Genomic DNA, 22798 nt, shown 5'->3' on the forward strand with positions numbered 1-22798 from the left:
AACAAAAAGTTGGAGGGTGGTTGGCACTGACCTTTATCAACAGCCCACACATACAGACACACCACACACGCTCATTTTGCGTGCACAATGTTTTCCTCCACATGTAGCCTATGCATGCATGCATATTGGTGTGTATATTGCGTGCCTGCACAGAAGTTACCTACATGTGTATATGTAAATATGTAGCATACCCACAATGTGTGTGGTTGACTTTAGGTGTATGTGTGGTAAATCTGGTATATCCTCTTGTTGCCTTGGTGTTGGCAGGCAGGAGAGAACTCCCTGGACTTGATTTTTTTTTGTTTTTGCGTGGGTTGCTGCGTTTTAACTGCTTGTGTGTGTGTGTGTGTGTGTGTGTGTGTGTGTGTGTGTGTGTGTGTGTGTGTGTGTGTGTGTGTGTGTGTGTGTGTGTGTTGCCCACCGTTTCCCTGGTGCTGGAAGGAAGGAGAGAACTGTTTGGCAGTAACCCTGGCCATCCGACTCTCCTCCTGGGCTTTCTGAGCTGCTCCCACCGCTGCCTCCGCTTTACCCTGTGCATGAGCTGTCCTGTTGCAGAAAAGGCAACGTACAAAACAAAAGGTTAGAAATGAAATGACATAAAAAGAGAAAAATAAATCACAATCATTTGTGATACGTCCTATAATATATTCCCTCAATAAAGGTTTCATTCATTCAATCTGGTCTTGTTTTTTAATCCTATCCTGCTCTCTAGAGGAAACATGACTAGGAGGAGGGCTGAAGGGGGACATGGTGTCCTTCCTGTGGGTTTTTAAAAAATGATGCGTTAACATGGCAGAGGCTCAGGGGAAGGCGTGGGAAAACACCTATTTCCACTTGTCTGCCCTGCATCCAAATCAGCCACCAGCTGTACTGAAAACCCCGCTAGAAAATGGCAGTAACGGCAGAGCTGAGAGGAGGGGAGGAAGGCGGCTGGATGTTAAATGAATGATATCAATCACGTACGTTCACATCAGCACATGACAAACCAAAGGGCTCTGGATATCCTCTGACCTCCGTTTACTGAATGATAGTGACCAGTAAATCTAACTGTCAGTTAGCGTGCGTGGCTACCTGGTACTCATCATGTTGAGACTTTATGAATGAATGAATGAATGAATGAATGAATGAATGAATGAATGCCTTTATTTGTCATTGCACAGCTGTACAACGAATTTAAGAGCAACTCCCCAGTGGTACAAACAAAATAAAAAATAAAATATATACCAATAGTCAAAATACAAACAGACACACATTAGCAGCCCAATCAACATATAGATAATGTATGCATACGAGTAAAAACAAATGTAGTATGTATTACACTAGTTAAATAGTCCGTCTGTGTAGTGCACTACCCCGAGTCAGCATATTTTATTGCACATGCCAAATGCACAGGTGTTATTTACACACTAATCTCAGATTCTCCGTTTCTGGCTCCAGTCCCAGTCCTGTTTGCAGCGGACATATTTTGTGGGATGCACAGCTACAAATATTTTCTAATGAAAGAAAAACTTTACCGTCAATTAGGGCCGGGTAGTAATTCAACATTATGATTTATCATCGTTCACCGGTACTATACAGGGATGAAATTTGGATGTTGTCATGCGGTGATGCACAATTTTGTTATCTAAATTATTGATGATGAGAATGTACTACCTAAAATTTCTCACAAAATTAGATCTGAAATATTTGTGCAAGTATTATTTGAAAACTAGCTTTGGTTCAACGTGATAAACCTCAGCTGGATTCTTAAAATGGTATTTTTTCATATGTAAGCAGATAGCGTGATATATATATATATATATATATATATATATATATATATATATATGGATATTGTGTAAAATTCCAGGTGATAATAATAATAATAATAATAATAATAATAATAATAATAATAACAACAATAATATTTTCCATATCGCCCAGCACTACGGGCAGGAACACATCTATTTAAATTAAGACAAATGGGAGGCATGAGTGTTTGGATCACATTTCCCTTTTCCTTTAATTAAAATCCGAGCAAAGAATTTTCCATCCTCTCTCATCGTTACAAAATGCTAGATAACGCGACATTAATTGAAACGGTGCTTTTCAAAAGTGATAGAGGTTCCTTAGTTAATGAACCGGTAATGTCCTCTCAAGTTGAATTATTTGTACTTTTGATGAATGGGATAAGTCACCTGAGGTGATGATTATGTCCTCTAAGGCAGTTATATAGTAACAAAATGTAGTAATATTTGACAGGGCCAATTTTGCACAGCAGCTCCACGCCTCGCTTTCAAATCACTTTTATTGCATATTCACTGCAGAGGTTAACAGCTTCGGTTACAGCTTAAGAAAAATAAACTTTTGCTAGCGTAGAGGGAAAACACTCCCCAGAGATATAGCGCGGCGTCCCCCAGTCTTTTTTCAGCCATGGCACACTTTTTCTAACAAAAAATAAAAAATTTTTAAAAAAATCCTGTGGCACACCGCTATCCAAACTGACACTTTTGAAATTGCAATGCAAGAGCTAATTTCCACTGATAAAAACATGAACCTATTTCACCTTGAACTTCTATTTCTTAATAGTTATAAATGGAATTTGACATTTTTTTCCTCGGCACACCTGGTCAGCTCAAACAGCCTATCAGCGTACTGCGGCACACCAGGTGAAAACCACTGTTAAAGAGTAGGATAACATGTTGTGCTGCTGTGCAATAACACAACATGTAGAGAGGCTGTAATCTAAGGGGTTATTGAGTTGGTGGGGGGGGGGCTTCCATTAATGTGTCAGAGAGTCTTCTGTAGATTTAGACATGCAGCTTATTCTGGGTTTGAGAACCACGTTTGATTCATGACCCTTGAAGATGTTTGTTTCTGTACAAGACATCAGTCACAGCTGCGGTGTGCCCGTATCGTTGGAAAAAAAGGTTCACTTGAGGACCAAATTACAAAATTACATACACACATCATTCACCTTATCACATTTCTATTCCTGTGTGCCAATTTTCATTTCATCCATAGTGCCAGCATTTAATTTACTCCAGACAGACAGACAGACAGACAGACAGATATATAGATAGATAGATAGATAGATAGATAGATAGATAGATAGATAGATAGATAGATAGATAGATAGATAGATAGATAGATAGATAGATAGATAGATAGATAGATAGATAGATGAACAGACAGACAGACAGACAGACAGACAGACAGACAGACAGATAGATAGATAGATAAATGGATGGATAGATGAACAGACAGATAGACAGACAGAGACAGAGAGAGAGAGATAGATGGCACACACACAAATATCTTCCATTTTTATGCACTGTAAGTATTAAGTATTAATAAGGCTGTAGAATCCATGACGATATAGTGTGTAAGGTAAACCATGTGTTCATACCTACAGCACGTTTCAGTTTGAATATCAGTTCTTTTGTCCAGCTCCCCACTTTCCATCATCCATTCCATTTATTTCTCCCCCTTTTCTCTCTACTTATTTGCTCTGTCCCATTTATAACAATACCCTCTCATCTCTCTTTCTCTTGTTCATCTCTTTCTATCCTAATCTCCATTACAGCGGCCCTCTCAGCTTGTGTGTGTATGTTTCCTTCCATTTCTCCATTGTCCTCCACTTTTTCTGAGAGTTTTCTACTCTCGTACGTTTCCCCTCGCCATGCCTGCCTCTCTCTGGGCAGGAACAGTCTTGATGCAGTGTTGCATGTCGATGCCGATTGATTTTTTTCCTCCCGGCCTCTCTGTTTCTCTTTGCACTCTGCCAGCACAACTATGCCAGGCCCCCAGCATACGCAACATGTCTGTGCGTGCATTAGTGTGTGTGTGTGTGTGTGTATGTGTGGTTTGGTTGGGGTGGGGGTGTTTGGACTGTTTCTCATGTAATACATGCAATACTGTACATAGACAAACACACATGACATTTGTGCACAACACACTCATAAACCCCCCCTCACACACACACCAAATTTCACCCTCTGCCTCTCATTCACACTGTTTTGACATTGTGAACACAGTCACCCCTCGCAAACTAACAGTTGGTAATCTCACCTTGGTTTGCACGGAAAGACATGAGATAGTCCTATAGAGGTAGAATCTGTAATGTCGGGACTCAGCAACCTCTATGCACTGACGCCCCACTGTTTTGGTTTGGTCTGTTGTGTGGCTTGAGGATTTTTTATACACCATTTCACCCGGGGCTTAAAACTGATTGAAGATAAGGGTTAGGGTTAGGTTAAGCGAGTATTAAAGTTAAGGTAGGGTTGGGGTTAAGACTAAAAATTATAAGGTTATACAGGGATCGGCGGTTCGATTCCCCATGTTACCTCCGGCTTGATCGGGCGCCCCTACAGACACAATTGGCCGTGTCTGCAGGTGGGAAGTCGGATGTGGGTATGTGTCCTGGTCACTGCACTAGCGCCTCCTCTGGTCGGTCAGAGTGCCTGTTCAGGGAGGAGGGGAACTGGGGGGAACAGCGTGATCCTCCCACGTGCTACATCCCCCTGGTGAAACTCCTCACTGTCCGGTGAAAAGAAGCGGCTGGCGACTCCACATTTATCGAATGAGGCATGTGATAGTCCGCAGTCCTCCCCAGATATGCAGAGAGGGTGGAGCAACGACCAGGATGGCTCGGAAGAGTGGGGTAATTGGCCACATACAATTGGGGAGAAAAAGGGTGAAAAAAATCACCCCCCCAGCAAAAAAAGTTTGCAGTGACCCGTTATACACAATATAGCCTGCCTATTAAATAAAAACAGTATATGCAGTGCTAGGGTCTATGGTATACTACTGTCTTCTAACACAACATCCGGTTGGCTGAGAGTGACAAACTTACTGTACATCAATAGCTTAAGAGAAATGATTACGCTAGTCTTCATCACTGCCATATTGTATATAAACCCACATGCCAGGTGCATTCACAGGTCAGAGTAGATTAACAGCCGCTGCTAAAAAAAACCCAACAATAAAAAACACAAAAAAAGCTGGTGTGCATTACACATTATAGCAAATCTGAGCCAGGGTGTGTACCATTGGGGGACCTCAATGTTTTAGCAAATCTTGATTTACAAATTAAGCACCGACTATCCCCAATCGAAAAATAATGACACCTCTGCAGTCATCATTATTTTTCTATCAAAGACCACCTGAAAGTGGATTAACACGCTTGTTACACAGCTGTCCCTTATGGAAGAAGTTACTGAATTGAAAGAAAATAATAAAATCATTTTATTGGGCCAAAAACCCAGCCACTGAGGACGCACAAGCCAGTGCATTCTTAGTGTTGGTCCCAAGCCTGGATAAATGGGGAGGGTTGCGTCAGGAAGGGCATCCGGCGTAAAATCTTTGCCAAATCAAATATGCGGATTATAAATAAGATTTCCATACCAGATCGGTCGAGGCCCGGGTTACCAACAACCGCCACCGGCACTGTTGACCAACAGGGTCCCAGAGGAAACTATGCTACTGTTGGGTGAAGGAGAAGGAGAGGGGGAAGGCATGTCCAGAGGAATGAGAGAGGAGGAAGGGTAGGAGTGTGGACGTGAGTGGCACTATGACTGGTAAAGGGAGACAGCTGGCTGATATGATGGAGAGAAGAAAGGCAGGTATACCGTGTGTGCAAGAGACCAGGTGGAAGGGGAGTAAGGCCAGGAGCATTGGAGGTGGGTTCAACCTCTTCTACCATGGTGCGAACGGGGGGAGAAATGGGGTAGGGGTAATTCTGAAGGAAGAGTATGTCAAGAGTGTGCTGGAGGTGAAGAGAGTGTCAGACAGAGTGCTGAGTATGAAGCTGGAAATCGAAGGTGTACTGATGAATGTTATCAGCGCATATGCCCCGCAAGTTGGGTGTGAGATGGAAGAGAAAGAAGAATTCTGGAGTGAGTTGGATGAAGTGGTGAAGAGTGTGCCCAGGGAGGAGAGAGTGGTGATTGGAGTGGACTTCAATGGGCATGTTGGTGAAGGGAACAGAGGTGATGGGTAGGTATGGTGTCAAGGAGAGAAATGTGGAAGGACAGATGGTGGTGGATTTTGTGGAAAGGATGGAAATGGCTGTGGTGAATACATATTTCAAGAAGAGGGAGCAACACAGGGTGACGTACAAGAGTGGAGGAATGTGCACACAGGCGGACTATATCTTATGTAGAAGGTGCGATCTGAAATGAACTGCAGACTGCAAGATGGTGATGGGAGAATGTAGCTAGGCAGCATCAGATAGTGGTCTGTAGGATGACTTTGGAGACCAAAAAGAGAAAGCAAGTGAAGAAAGAGCCAAAGATCAAATGGTGGAAGTTGAAGACGGAAGACTGTTGTGTGGGGTTCAGGGAGGAGTTAAGGCAGGCACTGGGTGGTAGTGAAGAGTTGCCGGATGGCTGGGCAAGCACTGCAGACATAGTGAGGGAGACAGCTAGGATGGTACTTGGTGTGTCATTAGGGCAGAGGAAGGAAAACAAGGAGACTTGGTGGTGGAATGAGGAAGTACAGCAAAGTAGATGGAAGAAGAGATTGGCGAAGAAGTGGGATAGTCAGAGAGATGAAGAAAGTGGACAGGAGTACAAGGAGATGTGGTGTAAGGTGAAGAGAGAGGTGGCAAAGGCAAAGGAAAAGGCGTATGGTGAGTTGTATGAGAGGTTAGAGACTAAGGAAGGAGAAAAGGACTTGTACCGATTGGCTAAACAGAGGGACTGAGCTGGGAAGGATGTGCAGCAGGTTAGGGCGATCAAGGATAGAGATGGAAATGTGCTGACAAGCGAGGAGAGCGTGCTGAGAAGGTGGAAGGAGTACTTTGAGGGGCTGATGAATGAAGAAAATTAGAGAGAGAAGGTGGGATGATGTGGGGATAGTGAATCAGGAAGTGCAGTGGATTAGCAAGGAGGAAGTGAGGGCAGCTATGAAGAGGATGAAGAGTGAAAAGGCAGTTGGTCCTTATGACATACCTGTGGAGTCATGGAGATGTTTAGGAGAGATGGCAGTGGAGTTTTTAACTAGATTCTTTCACACAATCTTGGAAAGTGACAGGATGCCGGATGAGTGGAGAAGAAGCATACTGGTACCGATTTTCAAGAATAAGGGGGATGTGCAGAACTGTAGCAACTACAGAGGTATAAAGTTGATCAGCCACAGCATGAAGATATGGGAAAGAGTAACACAAGCTAGGTTAAGAGGAGCGGTGACGATTAGCGAGCAGCAGTATGGTTTCACGCCATGAAAGAGCACCACAGATGTGATGTTTGCTTTGAGAATGTTGATTGAGAAGTATAGAGAAGGCCAGAAAGAGTTACATTGTGTCTTTGTGGATTTAGAGAAAGCATATGACAGGGTGCCAAAAAAGGAGGTGTGGTACTGTATGAAGAAGTCGGGAGTTGCAGAGAAGTAAGTAGGAGTGGTGCAGGATATGTATGAGTGTGACAATGGTGAGGTGTGCGGTTGGAATGGCAGATGGGTTCAAGGTGAAGGTGGGATTACATCAAGGATCGGCTCTGAGCCCTTTCTTGTTTGCAATGGTGATGGTCAGGTTGACGGACGAGATCAGGCAGGAGTCTCTGTGGACTATGATGTTTGCAGATGACATTGTGATCTGTAGTGAGAATAGGGTGCAGGTTGAGGAGAGCCTGGAGAGGTGGAGGTATGCACTGGAGAGAAGAGTAATGAGTAATGAAAGTAAAGAGTAATGAAATCAGTAGGAGCAAGACAGAATACCTGTGCGTGAATGAGAGGGAGGACAGTGGAATGGTGAGGATGCAAGGAGTAGAGGTGATGAAGGCGTATGAGTTTAAATACTTGGGGTCAACTGTCCAAAGTAACGGGGAGTGCAGAAGAGAGGTGAAAAAGAGAGTACAGGCAGGGTGGAGTGGGTGGAGAAGGTGTCAGGACTGATTTGCGACAGAAGGGTACCAGCAAGAGTTAAAGGGAAGGTTTACAAGATGATTGTGAGACCAGCTATGTTGTATGGTTTGGAGACAGTGGCACTGACAAAAAGACAGGAGGCGGAGCTGGAGGAGGCAGAGTTGAAGATGCTAAGATTTTCATTGGGAGCGATGAAGAAGGACAGGATTAGGAATGATTATATTAGAGGGACAGCTCAGGTTGGACGGTTTGGAGACAAAGCAAGAGAGGCAAGATTGAGATGTCTTGGACATGTGTGGAGGAGAGATGCTGGGTATACTGGGAGAAGGATACTGAATATGGAGCTGCCAGGGAAGAGGAAAAGAGGAAGGCCAAAGGGGAGGTTTATGGATATGGTGAGGGAGGACATGGAGGTGGCTGGTGTGACAGAGAAAGATGCAGAAGACAGGAAGAGATGGAAACAGATGATCCGCTGTGGCGACCCCTAACGGTAGCAGCCAAAAGTAGTAGTAGCAGTAGTAGTAGATTTTATTGGCCCAAAGGCTTCTGGACTTCTTTCTGTACATTTAGCTCTCTAACGCTAGCTTACAAAGGCTTCGTTAAGTGTACTGATTTGGAATTGTGATGAGGCCGCAGCTTGACGACAGTCTTGACAACAGTCTGCTATTCAGAAATAGCTGCCCACAGAACACTTTTATTGACTAATCAGAATCGAGTATTTAACATAACCCTGTAATAAATGGAACCCACAGGAACTCCAACCAACTCCCTTGGTCCCCAACTGACTCTGAGGGGAAGCAATGCGGATTGGTTCATTATAAGCAAAATAGTCACTTGAGTTGGACACTTTCAACTCAAGCAAGCGACCATTTAAGATTAAGATGTACTTTGTTAATCCAGTGGGGAAATTCATCTTCAGCATTTAACCCATCTCAACACACAATGGAAGCAGCCATATATCTCGGGCAGAAACTTGTCCCACCATATTGTTGCACTGTGCAAAAGTCTGGCGCAAGCACGAGCCCACGACTGCTCTCAACACTGAATTCATAAAGGTCATGCTTTCAAAAGATGGAGAGCTCTAAAACTGGAATAAGTACTCGCTAGTGCTGTTGACCTTGCAACATTTTTACTTTGTATGTAAGTGACCTTCTGTAATTTCCAGCAAGCATACTATAGACGTTGAAGTTTGAGGGGGCGTTTATGTTTGGTGGTACAGTAACATATCTCCATTTATAGGGCATCAACAGAACCTGCAATTGCTCTCATGGATCATTAATTAGCATTGCTCTTATCCCCAAGGTGCGGTGAGTCCTTTATTGTGAGTTTCCTGCTTTATGAACAGGCTACGCTATGTTTGAGGGGTGGGAACCCCCCCCCCCACAAATTACTTAATAACTGTAAACCTACAAAAGTAATCAATACTCCTCCCCCCAAAAGCCAAAATATAATTCGAGCACTGATTGCAGGTATCTATAGGTGGTGAATTGTAAGCTAGGATTGGTGTAGCTCAACCCCATGGCTAGGCTAGACCCCACAACAACTCACCACAACAAGTAACATAAGGCAAAATTAAAAAATAAGCATCGAGGTCACCAATTCCCAACATTACGGATTCAACATTTAATCTCTCTCTCCCTCTCTCTCTATCTCCCCCTCTCTCTCTCGGCTCCTCTTTTCTGTAACTTCCTGTCCCACTCCTGTCTTCCCTCAGAGCAACCTAGCTGGATGAATCAACTGCTTGGAGAGAAAAGGGAGCTGCCTGTTCAAAAGACAAATTGATTATACAACACAACATCCTGGCCAGGAGAAAGAGGGAGAGTTAAAGGAGAAGGAGGAGCGGAAGTGACAAAGAACGGCAAAAGAAAAAAAAGAAGACAGAGACAGAGAGGAGTGGGAGGGATGAAGGGAGAAAAGAGAAATTGAGAATTACATGGAGAGAGGGTTTGGCAGAGCTAAAAGGAAGTGTAGCTAGGAAGAGAGAGAGTCTAATCCATGACCGGCAGACTAAGCTCTTCTGTCATCTCTGTCATTAGACTTAACCAGCTGATTATAATAAGGATGATTCATACCTGACTGTCTAACAAAGCCTTCCAGTTTGCAAGTGGTGCTGTTTTTACTTGTGTGCCTGCGTTAACAACTCTGTGTTTTTGCCGGCATTTCAACATACATGTCTATATATACGGTGATACTGAGCGATGGGCTTATTGTTGCGTCTTATAGAGGGAGGCTGCATAAGAGATGCATATACACTCACTGGCCACTTTATTAAGTACACCTTGCTAGTACCGGCTTGGACCCCCTTTTGCCTTCAGAACTGCCTTAATCCTTCGTGGCATAGATTCAACAAGGCACTGGAAACATTCCTCAGAGAGTTTGGTCCATATTGACATGATAGCATCACGCAGTTGCTGCAGATTTGTCGGCTGCACATCCATGATGCGAATCTCCCGGTCCACCACATCCCAAAGGTGCTCTATTGGATTGAGATCTGGTGACTGTGGAGGCCATATGAGTACAGTGAACTCATTGTCATGTTCAAGAAACCAGTCTGAGATGATTCGAGCTTTATGACATGGCACGTTATCCTGCTGGAAGTAGCCATCAGAAGATGGGAACACTGTGGTCATAAAGGGATGGACATGGTCAGCAACAATACTCAGGTAGGCTGTGGCGTTGACACGATGCTCAATTGGTACTAAGGGGCCCAAAGTGTGCCAAGAAAATATCCCCCACACCATTACACCACCACCACCAGCCTGAACCGTTGATACAAGGCAGGATGGATCCATGCTTTCATGTTGTTGACACCACATTCTGACCCTACCATCCGAATGTCACAGCAGAAATCGAGACTCATCAGACCAGGCAACGTTTTTCCAATCTTCTATTGTCCAATTTTGGTGAGCCTGTGCGAATTGTAGCCTCAGTTTCCTGTTCTTAGCTGACAGGAGTGGCACCCGGTGTGGTCTTCTGCTGCTGTAGCCCATCTGCCTCAAGGTTCGACGTGTTGTGCATTCAGAGATGCTCTTCCGCATACCTCGGTTGTAATGAGTGGTTATCTGAGTTACTGTTGCCTTTCTGTCAGCTCGAACCAGTCTGGCCATTCTCCTCTGACCTCTGGCATCAACAAGGCATTTTCGCCCACAGAACTGCCGCTCACTGGATATTTTCTCTTTTTCGGACCATTCTCTGTAAACCCTAGAGATGGTTGTGCTTGAAAATCCCAGTAGATCAGCAGTTTCTGAATTACTCAGACCAGCCCGTCTGGCACCAACAACCATGCCACGTTCAAAGTCACTTAAATCACCTTTCTTCCCCATTCTGATGCTCGGTTTGAACTGCAGCAGATCGTCTTGACCATGTCTACATGCCTAAATGCATTGAGTTGCTGCCATGTGATTGGCTGATTAGAAATTTGCGTTAACGAGCAGTTGGACAGGTGTGCCTAATAAAGTAGCCAGTGAGTGTATACACAACAGAATGTGAATGATGAAAAGTCGGGGGTCGAAGTTGATGGCTCAAAGCACAATGCACCGTGAGGCAATGGGTCTGCACGCTGTATCTGGACAACACACACATACACACACACACACACACATACAATGAACCCATGAACTGAATGTGCCTCATTAATGTCATCTGAAATCCTTGTGACTCCACTTACAAGACCCCTTACAAATTTCCAGTATTATATTATTATTTCTTTGTTTTTTAGGGTAAACTGAACCTTTGCACGATTAACAGTGCACTGGTTATGTTCATGGGTCCCACATTTAAAGGCCACAGTACAACTTTAAAAATGCTAGTTCGGAGATGGTGCACCTTGTCCCTCCTCCTGCTCTATAAAGAACATCTGCAACAATTACCCTGCAACTCCGTTTCACCTCTCAAGGTTTCTCTGGGTGTTCCACTAGGAAATACCCTGCTGTTCTGGGACAGAGAGAGAGAGAGACAGACAGAGAGAGAGAGAGGCAGAGAGAGAGAGAGAGAGAGAGAGAGAGAGAGAGAGAGAGAGAGAGAGAGAGAGAGAGAGAGAGAGAGAGAGAGAGAGAGACTATCCTGGGCTGGGCTATACTGCTGTCTGTATCTGGGTTAGAGCGCATTCTGTGTTTGTGTCTGCGTGTGTGTGTGTGTGTGTGTGTGTGTGTGTGTGTGTGTGTGTGTGTGTGTGTGTGTGTGTGTGTGTGTGTGTGTGTGTGTGTACCACAGAGGCCGAGCTGTAGAGAGCTGTTTAACGAGCCACAGTTACAGCTTTCCTTCAGCACACATGGGGTCTGAAGGGGGTCTAGATCCCTGCTTTGTTTCGGCTTTCCACTTTCCGTTTTCGGGGTGCCTTCCCTCAATGTGCTCATTCAAGTGGTGTTTGTACGGACAGAATCTGGGTTTTACCGGCATTTTGCTAAAAGGAAGGCGGGGGTGTAAAAAGTGGCACCCTACTTTAAACAAGGACACGCTGTCCCACCCCAAAAATAATTTCAGCCCCCCCTCCCAGTGTTTGAGCTCCTGCCCTCCTGTGCACAGTCCTGCTTGTGATAAGACCGTCCTTTCTTCCTCCCTCCTTTCTGTCCTCTTTTCATTCTGTCGTTCTTTCTCTCTCTTTCTATGTCGCAGCACGGTTTAGCTCCTTGTGTTGGATCGGACTTCCAGTGCCGATTTGGAAAGCGGTCAGACTCACCCTGTGATGCACAGCAATGTGGACTGATAGTGTGAGGTTTTTCTTGCTCAAACAAGGATGAAGGAATTGAAATATGTGTAACTGAAATATTCGCTTATTGTCTCATTCTCTGTATTTACTTTTTCCATTTTTCGCTTGTGCTCTCACATTGTTTCTACCACGCTCTCTCTGTTTTACCTTGTTTATCATTATGTGTTGTGCTGCGTTTGTGTCGCTCTCTCTTGTCATTCTCTTCTTCCTGACGGTTCGCTAATAGGTCATGAACTCAAGCACACACTCACACACAAACACGCACATGCATGCATGCATGCATGCACACACACACACAACTTTCTGCTCACCTCAGCTTATTTCCCCTCCCCTCGCCAAATAATTTCTAGGGCAGCTACAAAGTTGTTCAGAAAGAGATAATAGCACACAGACAGACAAATAAACTGAGAACAGGGGCAAGGAAAAATGACTGTCACAAGGAGAGATAGAGGGAGACAGGCCCACAGATATGTAAGAGTAAGCAGAGAAAAACGGATACAGGAAAACTGACAGACAGACAAATATACAAACCACATGATTGAAAAATATGGTTAATAGGAACTATTTTCACCAGAGATTAAAGTTGGACTCATAAAGAGGTACTGTATAGAAGAGGTAGGTACTGTATAGAAAACTGTGCCAGCTGTCACTGGAAAGAAGCAGTGACAAACCAGTGATGAGGCATTCAAATAAATGCGTCGTACATTTTCTTTGGATTATTGCAGATTATTGCAGAATGTATACTCTTCTTTAACCAGACTCAGAGAGTGCTTAATTTGTTCTCAAGCTCTGTTGGTGGTTAAGAAAATGGTATAGGGGGCGTCCGGGTAGCGTAGCAGTCTATTCCATTGCCTGCCAACACGGGGCTCTCTGGTTCGAATCCCCGTGTTACCTCCGGCTTGGTTGGGCATCCCTACAGACACGATTGGCCGTGTCTGTGGGTGAGAATCCAGTTGTGGGTATGTGTCCTGGTTGCTGCACTAGCGCCTCCTCTGGTCGGTCAGGGTGCCTGTTCAGGGGGGAGGGGGAACTGGGGGGAATAGCGTGATTCCCCCACGCACTACATCCCCCCTGGTGAAACTCCTCACTGTCAGGTGAAAAGAAGCGGCTGGCGACTCCACATGTATTGGAGGAGACATGCGGTAGTCTACAGTCCTCCCTGGATCCCCAGATCACCATACCCCTCTGACCATCAATGGTATGGATGTGGAGAGAGTCAGCAGTGTTAAGTTGCTGGGAGTTCACATCACAGAGGACCTCTCCTGGTCCTCACATTTCACTGCGCTCTCCAAGAAGGCCCAGCAGCGTCTTCACTTCCTGCGGTGTCTGAAGAAGGTGAGTCTCCTCCCACCCATCCTCATCACATTCTACAGATGCACCATAGAGAGCATTCTGACCGGCTGTATCACTGTCTGGCATGGGACCTGCAAGGCCTCTGACTGCAAATCACTACAGCAGATAGTGAAGACAGCTGGAAAAATCATAGGAACTGCTCTCCCATCCATCCAGGCCATCTATGACGCACGGTGCACCCGGAAGGCTCTCAGCATTGTGAAGGACCCCACCTACCCACCCTTCCCACATCCACTTCACCCTCCTACCCTCTGGCAGGAGGTACACGGAGCACCCGTGCTGCCTCCACCAGACTATGCAATAGTTTCATTCCTCAGGCTGTGAGGTTCCTCAACAGCTTGAACATTTAGACCTTCCACAAAATGTTTTTGACTATCTCACTCACTGTCCATGTCAGGTGTGCTTGTGATGTTTAGGTCTGTGAAGTAATTCTTGTTTTCAATGCACTTCTTGTTTTTTAATATTTATTGTGTGTTATTTGGTTTTATGCGACACTAGGGTCCTTGTGAAACATAATTTCATTCCTTCGTATGTATGAGACATGCATATGAGACAATGACAATAAAAGCAGTCTAAGTCTAAGAAGGGGTGGAGCAGCGACCGGGACAGCCCGGAAAATAGGTTAATTGGCCAAGTACAATTGGGGAGAAAAAGGGGGGAAAAAAAGAAAATAGCCTGAAAGGAGAATCCACTGTTCATCATCACATCCCCGCTTGATGCTGTCATAAAGAACCAGACACGCAAATATGCAAAATTATGAATCACGGCCACACAACTTGTTATTACTGACTCACGATAATAAAAGGTGGGAACCACTGTCATCTACAGTATATTAAGAAATTCTCACTGGGATCACTGTGGATGAGGGCCACATCACAAAGAAATGGTATATATTGGTCATGTATGTTAAATAATATTCACTGCAAGTGTGCATGAACCAAGAGCATCGCCATATTGGTCTCCACTGGCTGCCATACAGACCAGACAAACAAAGTCACACATCTAACAAAGTGATTTCCAAACATGTTTGCACACAGCACAACAGCACATTGTGCCCATGTGTTGGATGACCCATCGTTCAGATCAATTTGAACCTTTAGCCCAGTTCAAGGTGGCATGATGCCCATGTGAGTTTGGTAATAGAGAGGAAAGGCAGATGGAGCCTGCTGTGGGGTCAGTAGTTATGATTCTATCCAACTTTCGAATATGTTTCAAGCCAATAATTAAGTGTCTCAAAAAAACATCATGCAGATCTGTTGAAGTGACTAAAACCCTGAATGTACAATAAACTTGCATGTCCTACATCACACATCATACTTCAACTCCCACAATAAAGATGGACCAGTTGAGATGTAGAGACAGCTGATCATGTGATTCAATTCTATTCACCAACACAGGGATCGGCGGTTCGAATCCTCATGTTACCTCCGGCTTGGTCGGGCGTCCCTACAGACACAATTGGCCGTGTCTGCAGGTGGGAAGCCGGATGTAGGTATGTGTCCTGGTCGCTGCACTAGTATCTCCTCTGGTCGGTCGGGGGCGCCTGTTCGGGGGGAGGGGGAACTGGGGGGAATAGCGTGATCCTCCCACACGCTACATCCCCCTGGCAAAACTCCTCACTGTCAGGTGAAAAGAAGCGGCTGGTGACTCCACATGTATGGAGGAGGCATATGGTAGTCTGTAGCCCTCCCTGGATCGGCAGAGGAGGTGGAACAGCGACCGGGATGGCTTGGAGAACGGGGTAATTGGTCGGATACAATTGAAGAGAAAAAAAAAAGGGGGGGGGGACTAATGTATCCAAAACCTCAGCCCTCACTGATATGTACAAACCCCAATTTCAATGAAGTTGGGACGTTGTGTAAAACGTAAATAAAAACAAAATACAATGATTTGCAAATCCTTTTCGACCTATATTCAATTGAATACACTACAAAGACAAGACATTTAATGTTCAAACTGATAAACTTTATTGGGTTTTTTGCAAATATTCACTCATTTTGAATGTGATGCCTGCAACACGTTCCAAAAAAGCTGGGACAGGGGTATGTTTACCACTGTGTCACGTCACCTTTTTTTTTAACAACACTCAATAAGCATTTGGGAACTGAGGACACTAATTGTTGAAGCTTTGTAGGTGGAATTCTTTCCCATTCTTGCTTGATGTACGACTTCAGTTGCTCAACAGTCCGGGGTCTCCGTTGTCGTATTTTTCACTTCAGACCACAGCACACTTTTCCACTTTGCGTCAGTCCATCTCAGATGAGCTCGGGCCCAGAGAAGCCGGCGGAGTTTCTGGGTGTTGTTGGTATATGGCTTTTGCTTTGCATGGTAGAGTTTTAACTTGCACTTGTAGATGTAGCGACGAACTGTGTTAACTGACAATGGTTTTCCGAAGTGTTGCTGAGCCAAGTGGTAATATCCTTTATAGAATGATGTCGGTTTTTAATGCAGTGCCGCCTGAGGGATCAAAGGTCATGGGCATTCAATGTTGGTTTTCGGCCTTGCCGCTTACGTGCAGAGATTTCTCCGGATTCTCTGAATCTTTTGATGATATTATGGACTGTAGATGATGAAATCCCTAAATTCCTTGCAATTGTACGTTGAGAAACGTTCTTAAACTGTTGGACTATTTGCTCACGTAGTTGTTCACAAAGTGGTGACCCTTGCCCCATCCTTGCTTGTGAACGATTGAGCCTTTCGGGGATGCTCCTTTTATACCCAGTCATGACACTCACTTGTTTCCATTTAACCTGTTCACCTGTGGAATATTCCAAAGAGGTGTTTTTTGAGCATTCCTCAACTTTCCCAGTCTTTTGTTGCCCCTGTCCCAGCTTCTTTGGAACGTGTTGTAGGCATCAAATTCAAATGAGCGAATATTTGCAAAAAACAATAAAGTTTATCAATTTGAACATTAAATATCTTGTCTTTGTAGTGTATTCAATTGAATATAAGTCGAAAGGATTTGCAAATCATTGTATTCTGTTTTTATTTACGTTTTACACAACGTCCCAACTTCATTGGAATTGAGGTTTGTACTTATACAACAGCTTGGGTGTGTAAAATTACAAAAAACTTTGAAAAATAAAAACCTGTTTTTTATCTTACCAACACATTTGAGTCTTCGACGCCATTACTTCAGAAAAACCGTTCTCCAATGTGATGTTCAATATTTACTCTTAAATTCATTCATTTGGCATTTGACACTTTTATCCAAAGAAACTTACAAGAGAGTCAGATATTAGCAGATAAATTTGAGCATTACAGTGATCATAGACCGCTAAATAGTATTTATAATCTGAAATGTCACATTTATGAGACACCTCAGCAAGTATTCAGCAATATTTCCATAAAGAGCCCCGTCATCTAGCCCTGAGAAGTGCTCTTTGGAGGGTTTTATGGTTAAAGTTCATGACTGGGTTTACAATATACAACATATGTATATACAAATGCTTTTAAATAACAAATGCTCCAGTTTAGGGAAATATAAAGCTCAAAGCCTTTTTTTTGTTGTCTGAACTACAACTCAGTTGGCATCTGTTCTTAAATGGTAAAATAGTTTGAGAGATCTTTACAACCTTAAACTGCAATTTTAGGAGTAAATGTAGAGTATAATTTGTCCTGTTTAGCTAGGCTACCGCATCAATTATAAACACAAAATGATCCCAAACTACAAAAACTGTACGTGCATCCTTCTCAAAAACAAGAGTAACCAGTGGAAGAATTACAAAAACCATGATCTGCATAAGAATCAATCCTATACACTCTGACAGGACTATTTGTGCCTGAAATTAGTGCACCCTACTGAGGATGTAGGCAAAAAACAAAAACAAAAAACAAACAACAAAGACTTGGCAAAACTAATCTCTTTTTAAAATGTTAAAATACATATATTGTCATGTATTCCTTCACAGCAAGAGCAATGACAACCACAATATGTCTGACTAAAGTGTTTTTACACTGATGGCTTTGGAGCAGTTTTGTAAAGTATTGTAGTGACTTTCAACAAAGACAAAGCAGTCAAAGAGACTTCTAGAATAGACCTTAATGTATTAAGATAATTGTACCTTTTAGATTAGTGACAAATTAGTTGCAAATGGGATAGCTGGGACGATAGATTGAAACTCAGGCATGTTGCATGGGAATATTTAAAGCGGCAGTAGGCAACTTTTTTTGACTTTAAATTATTGTGAAGTAAATCCTGATTGCACAGTGTGATGGCCATAGAATAATGACACCATCAGCATTTAGACTGGTTCCCTGTAAGCCTCGTTTTCCACCAGGTGCGATCTCGTGGGAAAATGAAGGCTCGATTTATGGCACAAAGGAAGTGCGTCAACCATTGTGCAACCAAAATAGGAAGAGGATAGCGCTTTTGTTTTCCCCGGTAGCTATCCCCAGGAGCGGACATGGCGGACGGTGGCACAGCCAAAATGACAGTGGAAACACTACCCGGTAAGAGAAAAAGAACCCCGTTGATGGAGAAGACAAAGAAGGTGAAGAGGGAGAGTGATAGAAACAGGTAAAACATGAGTGAACCTTGGACAAGCATCCACTTAATGGAGAGAACTCCGGTGTTTTATCGAACTCTGTTTCCCTGTTGAGATCTGTTTCCCCCTAGCCAGACGAAAGCACTCCCACGGAAACAGGTTAGCTATCGGTTACGATCAGGTTAAGGTAGGCGTTAGGTTAAGCTTAGGGTTAGGCTGAGGTTAGGTTAAGGTTAATCAAGCATCCCGGTGTTGTATCAAACTCTGACTAGGGGGAAAGAGATCTCGACAGGGAAACAGAGTTTAATAAAACACCCGGGACTTCAGAGGGTTCCAAACCGACATTCAGTTGGCATTTTTCCTACTGGATCAGTAAGTAACACAACCTGCCCACCTATTAATACTACCGGATGTTGTACTCTGCCTTTATCATAGCACTGAGATCAGGGTTTCTAGTTCAAGTTGGGTTTCTTACGGTTGTTTCTTGCTTTGGACAGTAACCAGGAAAGCAAAACGGAAAGCGATCTAGTTGTGCAAACAATAATACCACTTGGAAACGCTGGGGCGTTGAAAAGTTATCTACTGCACTTTAATCGCTCCGGTTGTGGCTATATTAATATGTGGGAACGTGTGTGTGTGTATTTGTTTGCTTGTGTGTTTGCGTTTCTGTGTGGATGGGTGGGGTGCTATTCCAAGGACTTCACAAGAAAGCAGACTTCTTACATTTACATCTTACAAGGGACACATTATTGCATCACAAATAATAATGTCCCTTCATCATTTTCACTCTCTCCGTTTATCTCTTTTTCTCTCTCTCTGTCTTTTTGTTTGCAGTTGAGTGACTCATCAAATTAACAGTCTCAGCACAGATGAGTTGCAGGTGAGCAGCTGTGACTGACACTGTGGCTTTGTTGCACTCGGAGGAAGACTGTCATCACGACTAATAGGATTGGACCTTACACTATGACAAATATAGCAAATACATACCGTTGCATACAACAGACCACATGCATGCCAATACAGGCATGCTAACCAGGTGCATTCACACACGGCTGTAAGCTTGTAAGCATGTAAGAAAACACTTCTGCGTGTGTGTGTGTGTGTGTGTGTGTGTGTGTGTGTGTGTGTGTGTACGTGCACACCCACATGCATGTCAGTTTCTAGTTCAGTCTCCCTCCTCTCTCGGGCCGCATGCCAACATAGTTGGCATAATGCGGAAATCTTTGTCTCTTGTCTCTCTCTGCCTCCCCTCTTTCTATGTTTTCTTTCATACTTTCTTACTATCCTTTTCTTCTATTCTCTTTTCTTCTGTCTCCCTCTTTCTTTGTCTCACTGTCTCATTTGGCAGGCCATCTAAGCCTTAAAATGAGTAGAACACACAAGACAACCCCCCCCACACACACACACACACAAAGTGATGACGTACAATATGTGGGAAATATTACTAATCCTTTCCGGGGTTAACTGCTGATCTGTAACTCTGCTTCTGGAAACTGGTCCATAATCAACTCATTCATTTGCCCAATGACCGGGAATCATGCAACAAATACATATTGTCCATATCGAGCCCCGAGTTTCAATCAAGGTAAGCGCAAAGTTGCACGCAAAGTCAAGCGCAACCTCAAATACACTTTAAAATGAGTGAAAGTACTGTCTGGTAATTTTTTTTTTTTTGCAAATCCAATTGTGTAAATCATTATGACTGTTAATGAAGAAAAATTAGAATGCACTCCTGTCAGACACAATCTGTGAGTCAAACAGGTATATTCAACAAAAGTATTGTCCAGTACCAAGTACAAATCCACTTTCATCTTAATCCATTTAAGATAAAAAAAAATGATTGTGATATAATCCATTTTCTGCAATAAAACAGATTAAACATTCTTTTATGAGTGGAAAAGAAATAAAATCAAGTGGCCTGATATGTTACCCTTGGCTATTGGACAGAATTTGAATCATGGAATGGAAATGGTACGAAGATGGCAGCCAAATAACTCTGCTGGGATAGCATCCAAAAATCTTGAGTGCTATCCCTGGTTTTATCCCCACAGTGTGTAATGTTATGCAACACATTTCAAGTGACTGTCAGACCTGGAGTGGCTCACAACTGGACCAATATTCTACGGTGACACAACAGGTCTGAGTGTCATGGTCGCGGCCGTGCCTCCAGTTTACTCCTTGTTTTTCCAGTATTTCTCTTTCCCTTGTGTCTCCTGTGCTCCCCTGTCTGTCAGTGTGTGTGTGTGTGTGTGTGTGTGTGTGTGTGTGTGTGTGTGTGTGTGTGTGTGTGTGTGTGTGTGTGTGTGTGTGTGTGTGTGTTTGTGTTGTGGGTGTGGTGCTCCTCTCAGTCCCCCGGCTCCCTGGTTGCTGTTCAGCCGGCACACCTGCAGTCCATCTACTCATCCACTTGGTGGGATATCTACCCCGGTTCTTCAGCCACTCATCGCCAGATTGTTTTTTCAGCCAGTGTGGTACATCACATTCTAAGCCCACTTACAATTGTGCATGAAAAGTTTTACTCTCATGTTGTTTTTGACTGCTGAATTAATCCGTCTCTCTGCACCACAGGATCATTGCAGGCCTGCTTGTCCGCTGATCAGTCATCAAGCCACGCTCTCAACCCCGCCTTCATCCCTGCTCTGCTTTGCTTCACCAGCCACCATCTTCCCTCTGCCCATCTGCCTTTACCTGCCGTAATCCTCACCTCCATCCACCTTCACTCCCTGAGAACCGTAAATAAACCTTTTCTCATTCACTCTATTCCGAGTCCACCTTCTGCATTTGGGTTCCCCTTGTTGATCGTAACACTGAGCCCCATATGGGCCCCAGACCTACAAAATGTATTCAACAGCATGGTATCATTAAGGGAAAGCTGACTAAATTCCTAATTTTAACCCTGAGCTGAAAAAAGAGATTGAGTCCCTCACAAACTAGGGTTGGGTATAATTTGATTTTAGTGTTACGATCCCGTTTATTGAACTGCTTTTTTTTAAATCAAGGACAGTTCTTCTGGCTCCAATTCTTAACATTTCTGAGGACAAAAAAAGTTTCAAAATCAGAAGTTATTATAGTATCTGTGGTTTCGGACCTGGTCATCTTCATGTAATATTACACTAAAATTACTGCACCTAGATACAATCTAGGCTCAATGCAGAACCCTTTGGGACTCGATTACTCCTTCTATCAAAAGGTCCTGTGCGGCTCCATAGAAGATACCCCCCTTAGAAAGTCAAAATGAAAGTTGCTAAACGCAGAGCCAGCCAAAAGTCAAGGCATCTCCCAGCCATTTTTTTATGTTCAATGGAAATTTCGGTTGTGCTTGTGTTTGGAGAATGTCTAGAAGTTTACTCATTTATACATAGTTTATTTGTGTGTAGGAGATATGGCATGTAAAAGTAGACAAAGGGTTTTGGATAGCTGTGTAGGTAAGCGAAATTCAATGTAGTTTTTTGTTAAAGACCTCTCTGACTTTCATAGCAGGAGCAGCCCAGGACCCTTTGGCAGATGCAGCAACCAATGACAACACTCTCAAAGGGTCCTGAATCAGGACTAGATACTATCATTCTTAATCAACTTAATTTTACTAACATATCAATGTTGGTTGGACAGTTTGGAGACAACGCAAGAGAGGCAAGATTGAGATGGTTTGGACATGTGTGGAGGAGAGATGCTGGGTATATTGGGAGAAGGATGCTGAATATGGAGCTGTCAGGGAAGAGGAAAAGAGGAAGGCCAAAGAAGAGGTTTGTGGATGTGGCAAGGGAGGACATGCAGGTGGCTGGCATGACAGAGGAAGATGCAGAGGAAGATGCAGAAGACAGGAAGAGATGGAAACGGATGATCTGCTGTGGCGACACCTAATGGGAGCAGCCAAAAGTAGTACTAGTAGTCAATGTCAACTTGGATAATGATAGGACATGTTTCCTAACTAGCACCTGCTTTTCCTATCCAAATTAAAGAGACTCAACTGTTGAGTGTAATCACAAATCTGAGCCACCGCTCGGCCACATTCACTCAATCCTTCATTGCAATGCTGAATGAAATTTCCCTACTAAGAACTCTCAGAGGATGAGCATTAAGAGTGGTCGTGCTGATTTTTGATCTCCTATCTTAGAGAAATCTATAGTATAAACATAATTTTGCCAAAGGAAAGTTGTTTGCCCACTGTTTGTGTGTTGTATTACCCGACCTGAGTGCAAGATGCCAAATGGTACTAGCATTAGCTGAATATGGGGCATTATGATGACTGGAACTAGGAGAGACATCTAAAATGGTACATTCTTTTAGGGTTTAAATCCTCTGCAGTCACAGAGATTACTGCATGGGCAAAGTGGGCAAGCACATGGCTAGGGCCCTGGAGCCAATGGAGGCCCTTGGCCTTAAGATATATCTTTTTTTTAATGTGTTA

General features: G+C 43.7%; 1 protein-coding gene across 2 annotated transcripts in view; it reads right to left on the reverse strand.

Moving 5' to 3' along the window:
- Positions 1–22798, reverse strand: part of jph3b (junctophilin 3b) — a 69433-nt gene that overhangs the window by 13799 nt on the left and 32836 nt on the right. For both annotated transcript variants that reach the window (XM_056282061.1, XM_056282059.1), the window contains one exon: positions 422–546. In XM_056282061.1, coding sequence (XP_056138036.1) covers positions 422–546 — 125 coding nt within the window. The remainder of the gene's footprint in view (positions 1–421; positions 547–22798) is intronic.

The sequence above is a fragment of the Lampris incognitus genome, chromosome 6 (assembly GCF_029633865.1).
Source record: "Lampris incognitus isolate fLamInc1 chromosome 6, fLamInc1.hap2, whole genome shotgun sequence".
In the NCBI taxonomy this organism is placed as follows: Eukaryota; Metazoa; Chordata; class Actinopteri; order Lampriformes; family Lampridae; genus Lampris; species Lampris incognitus.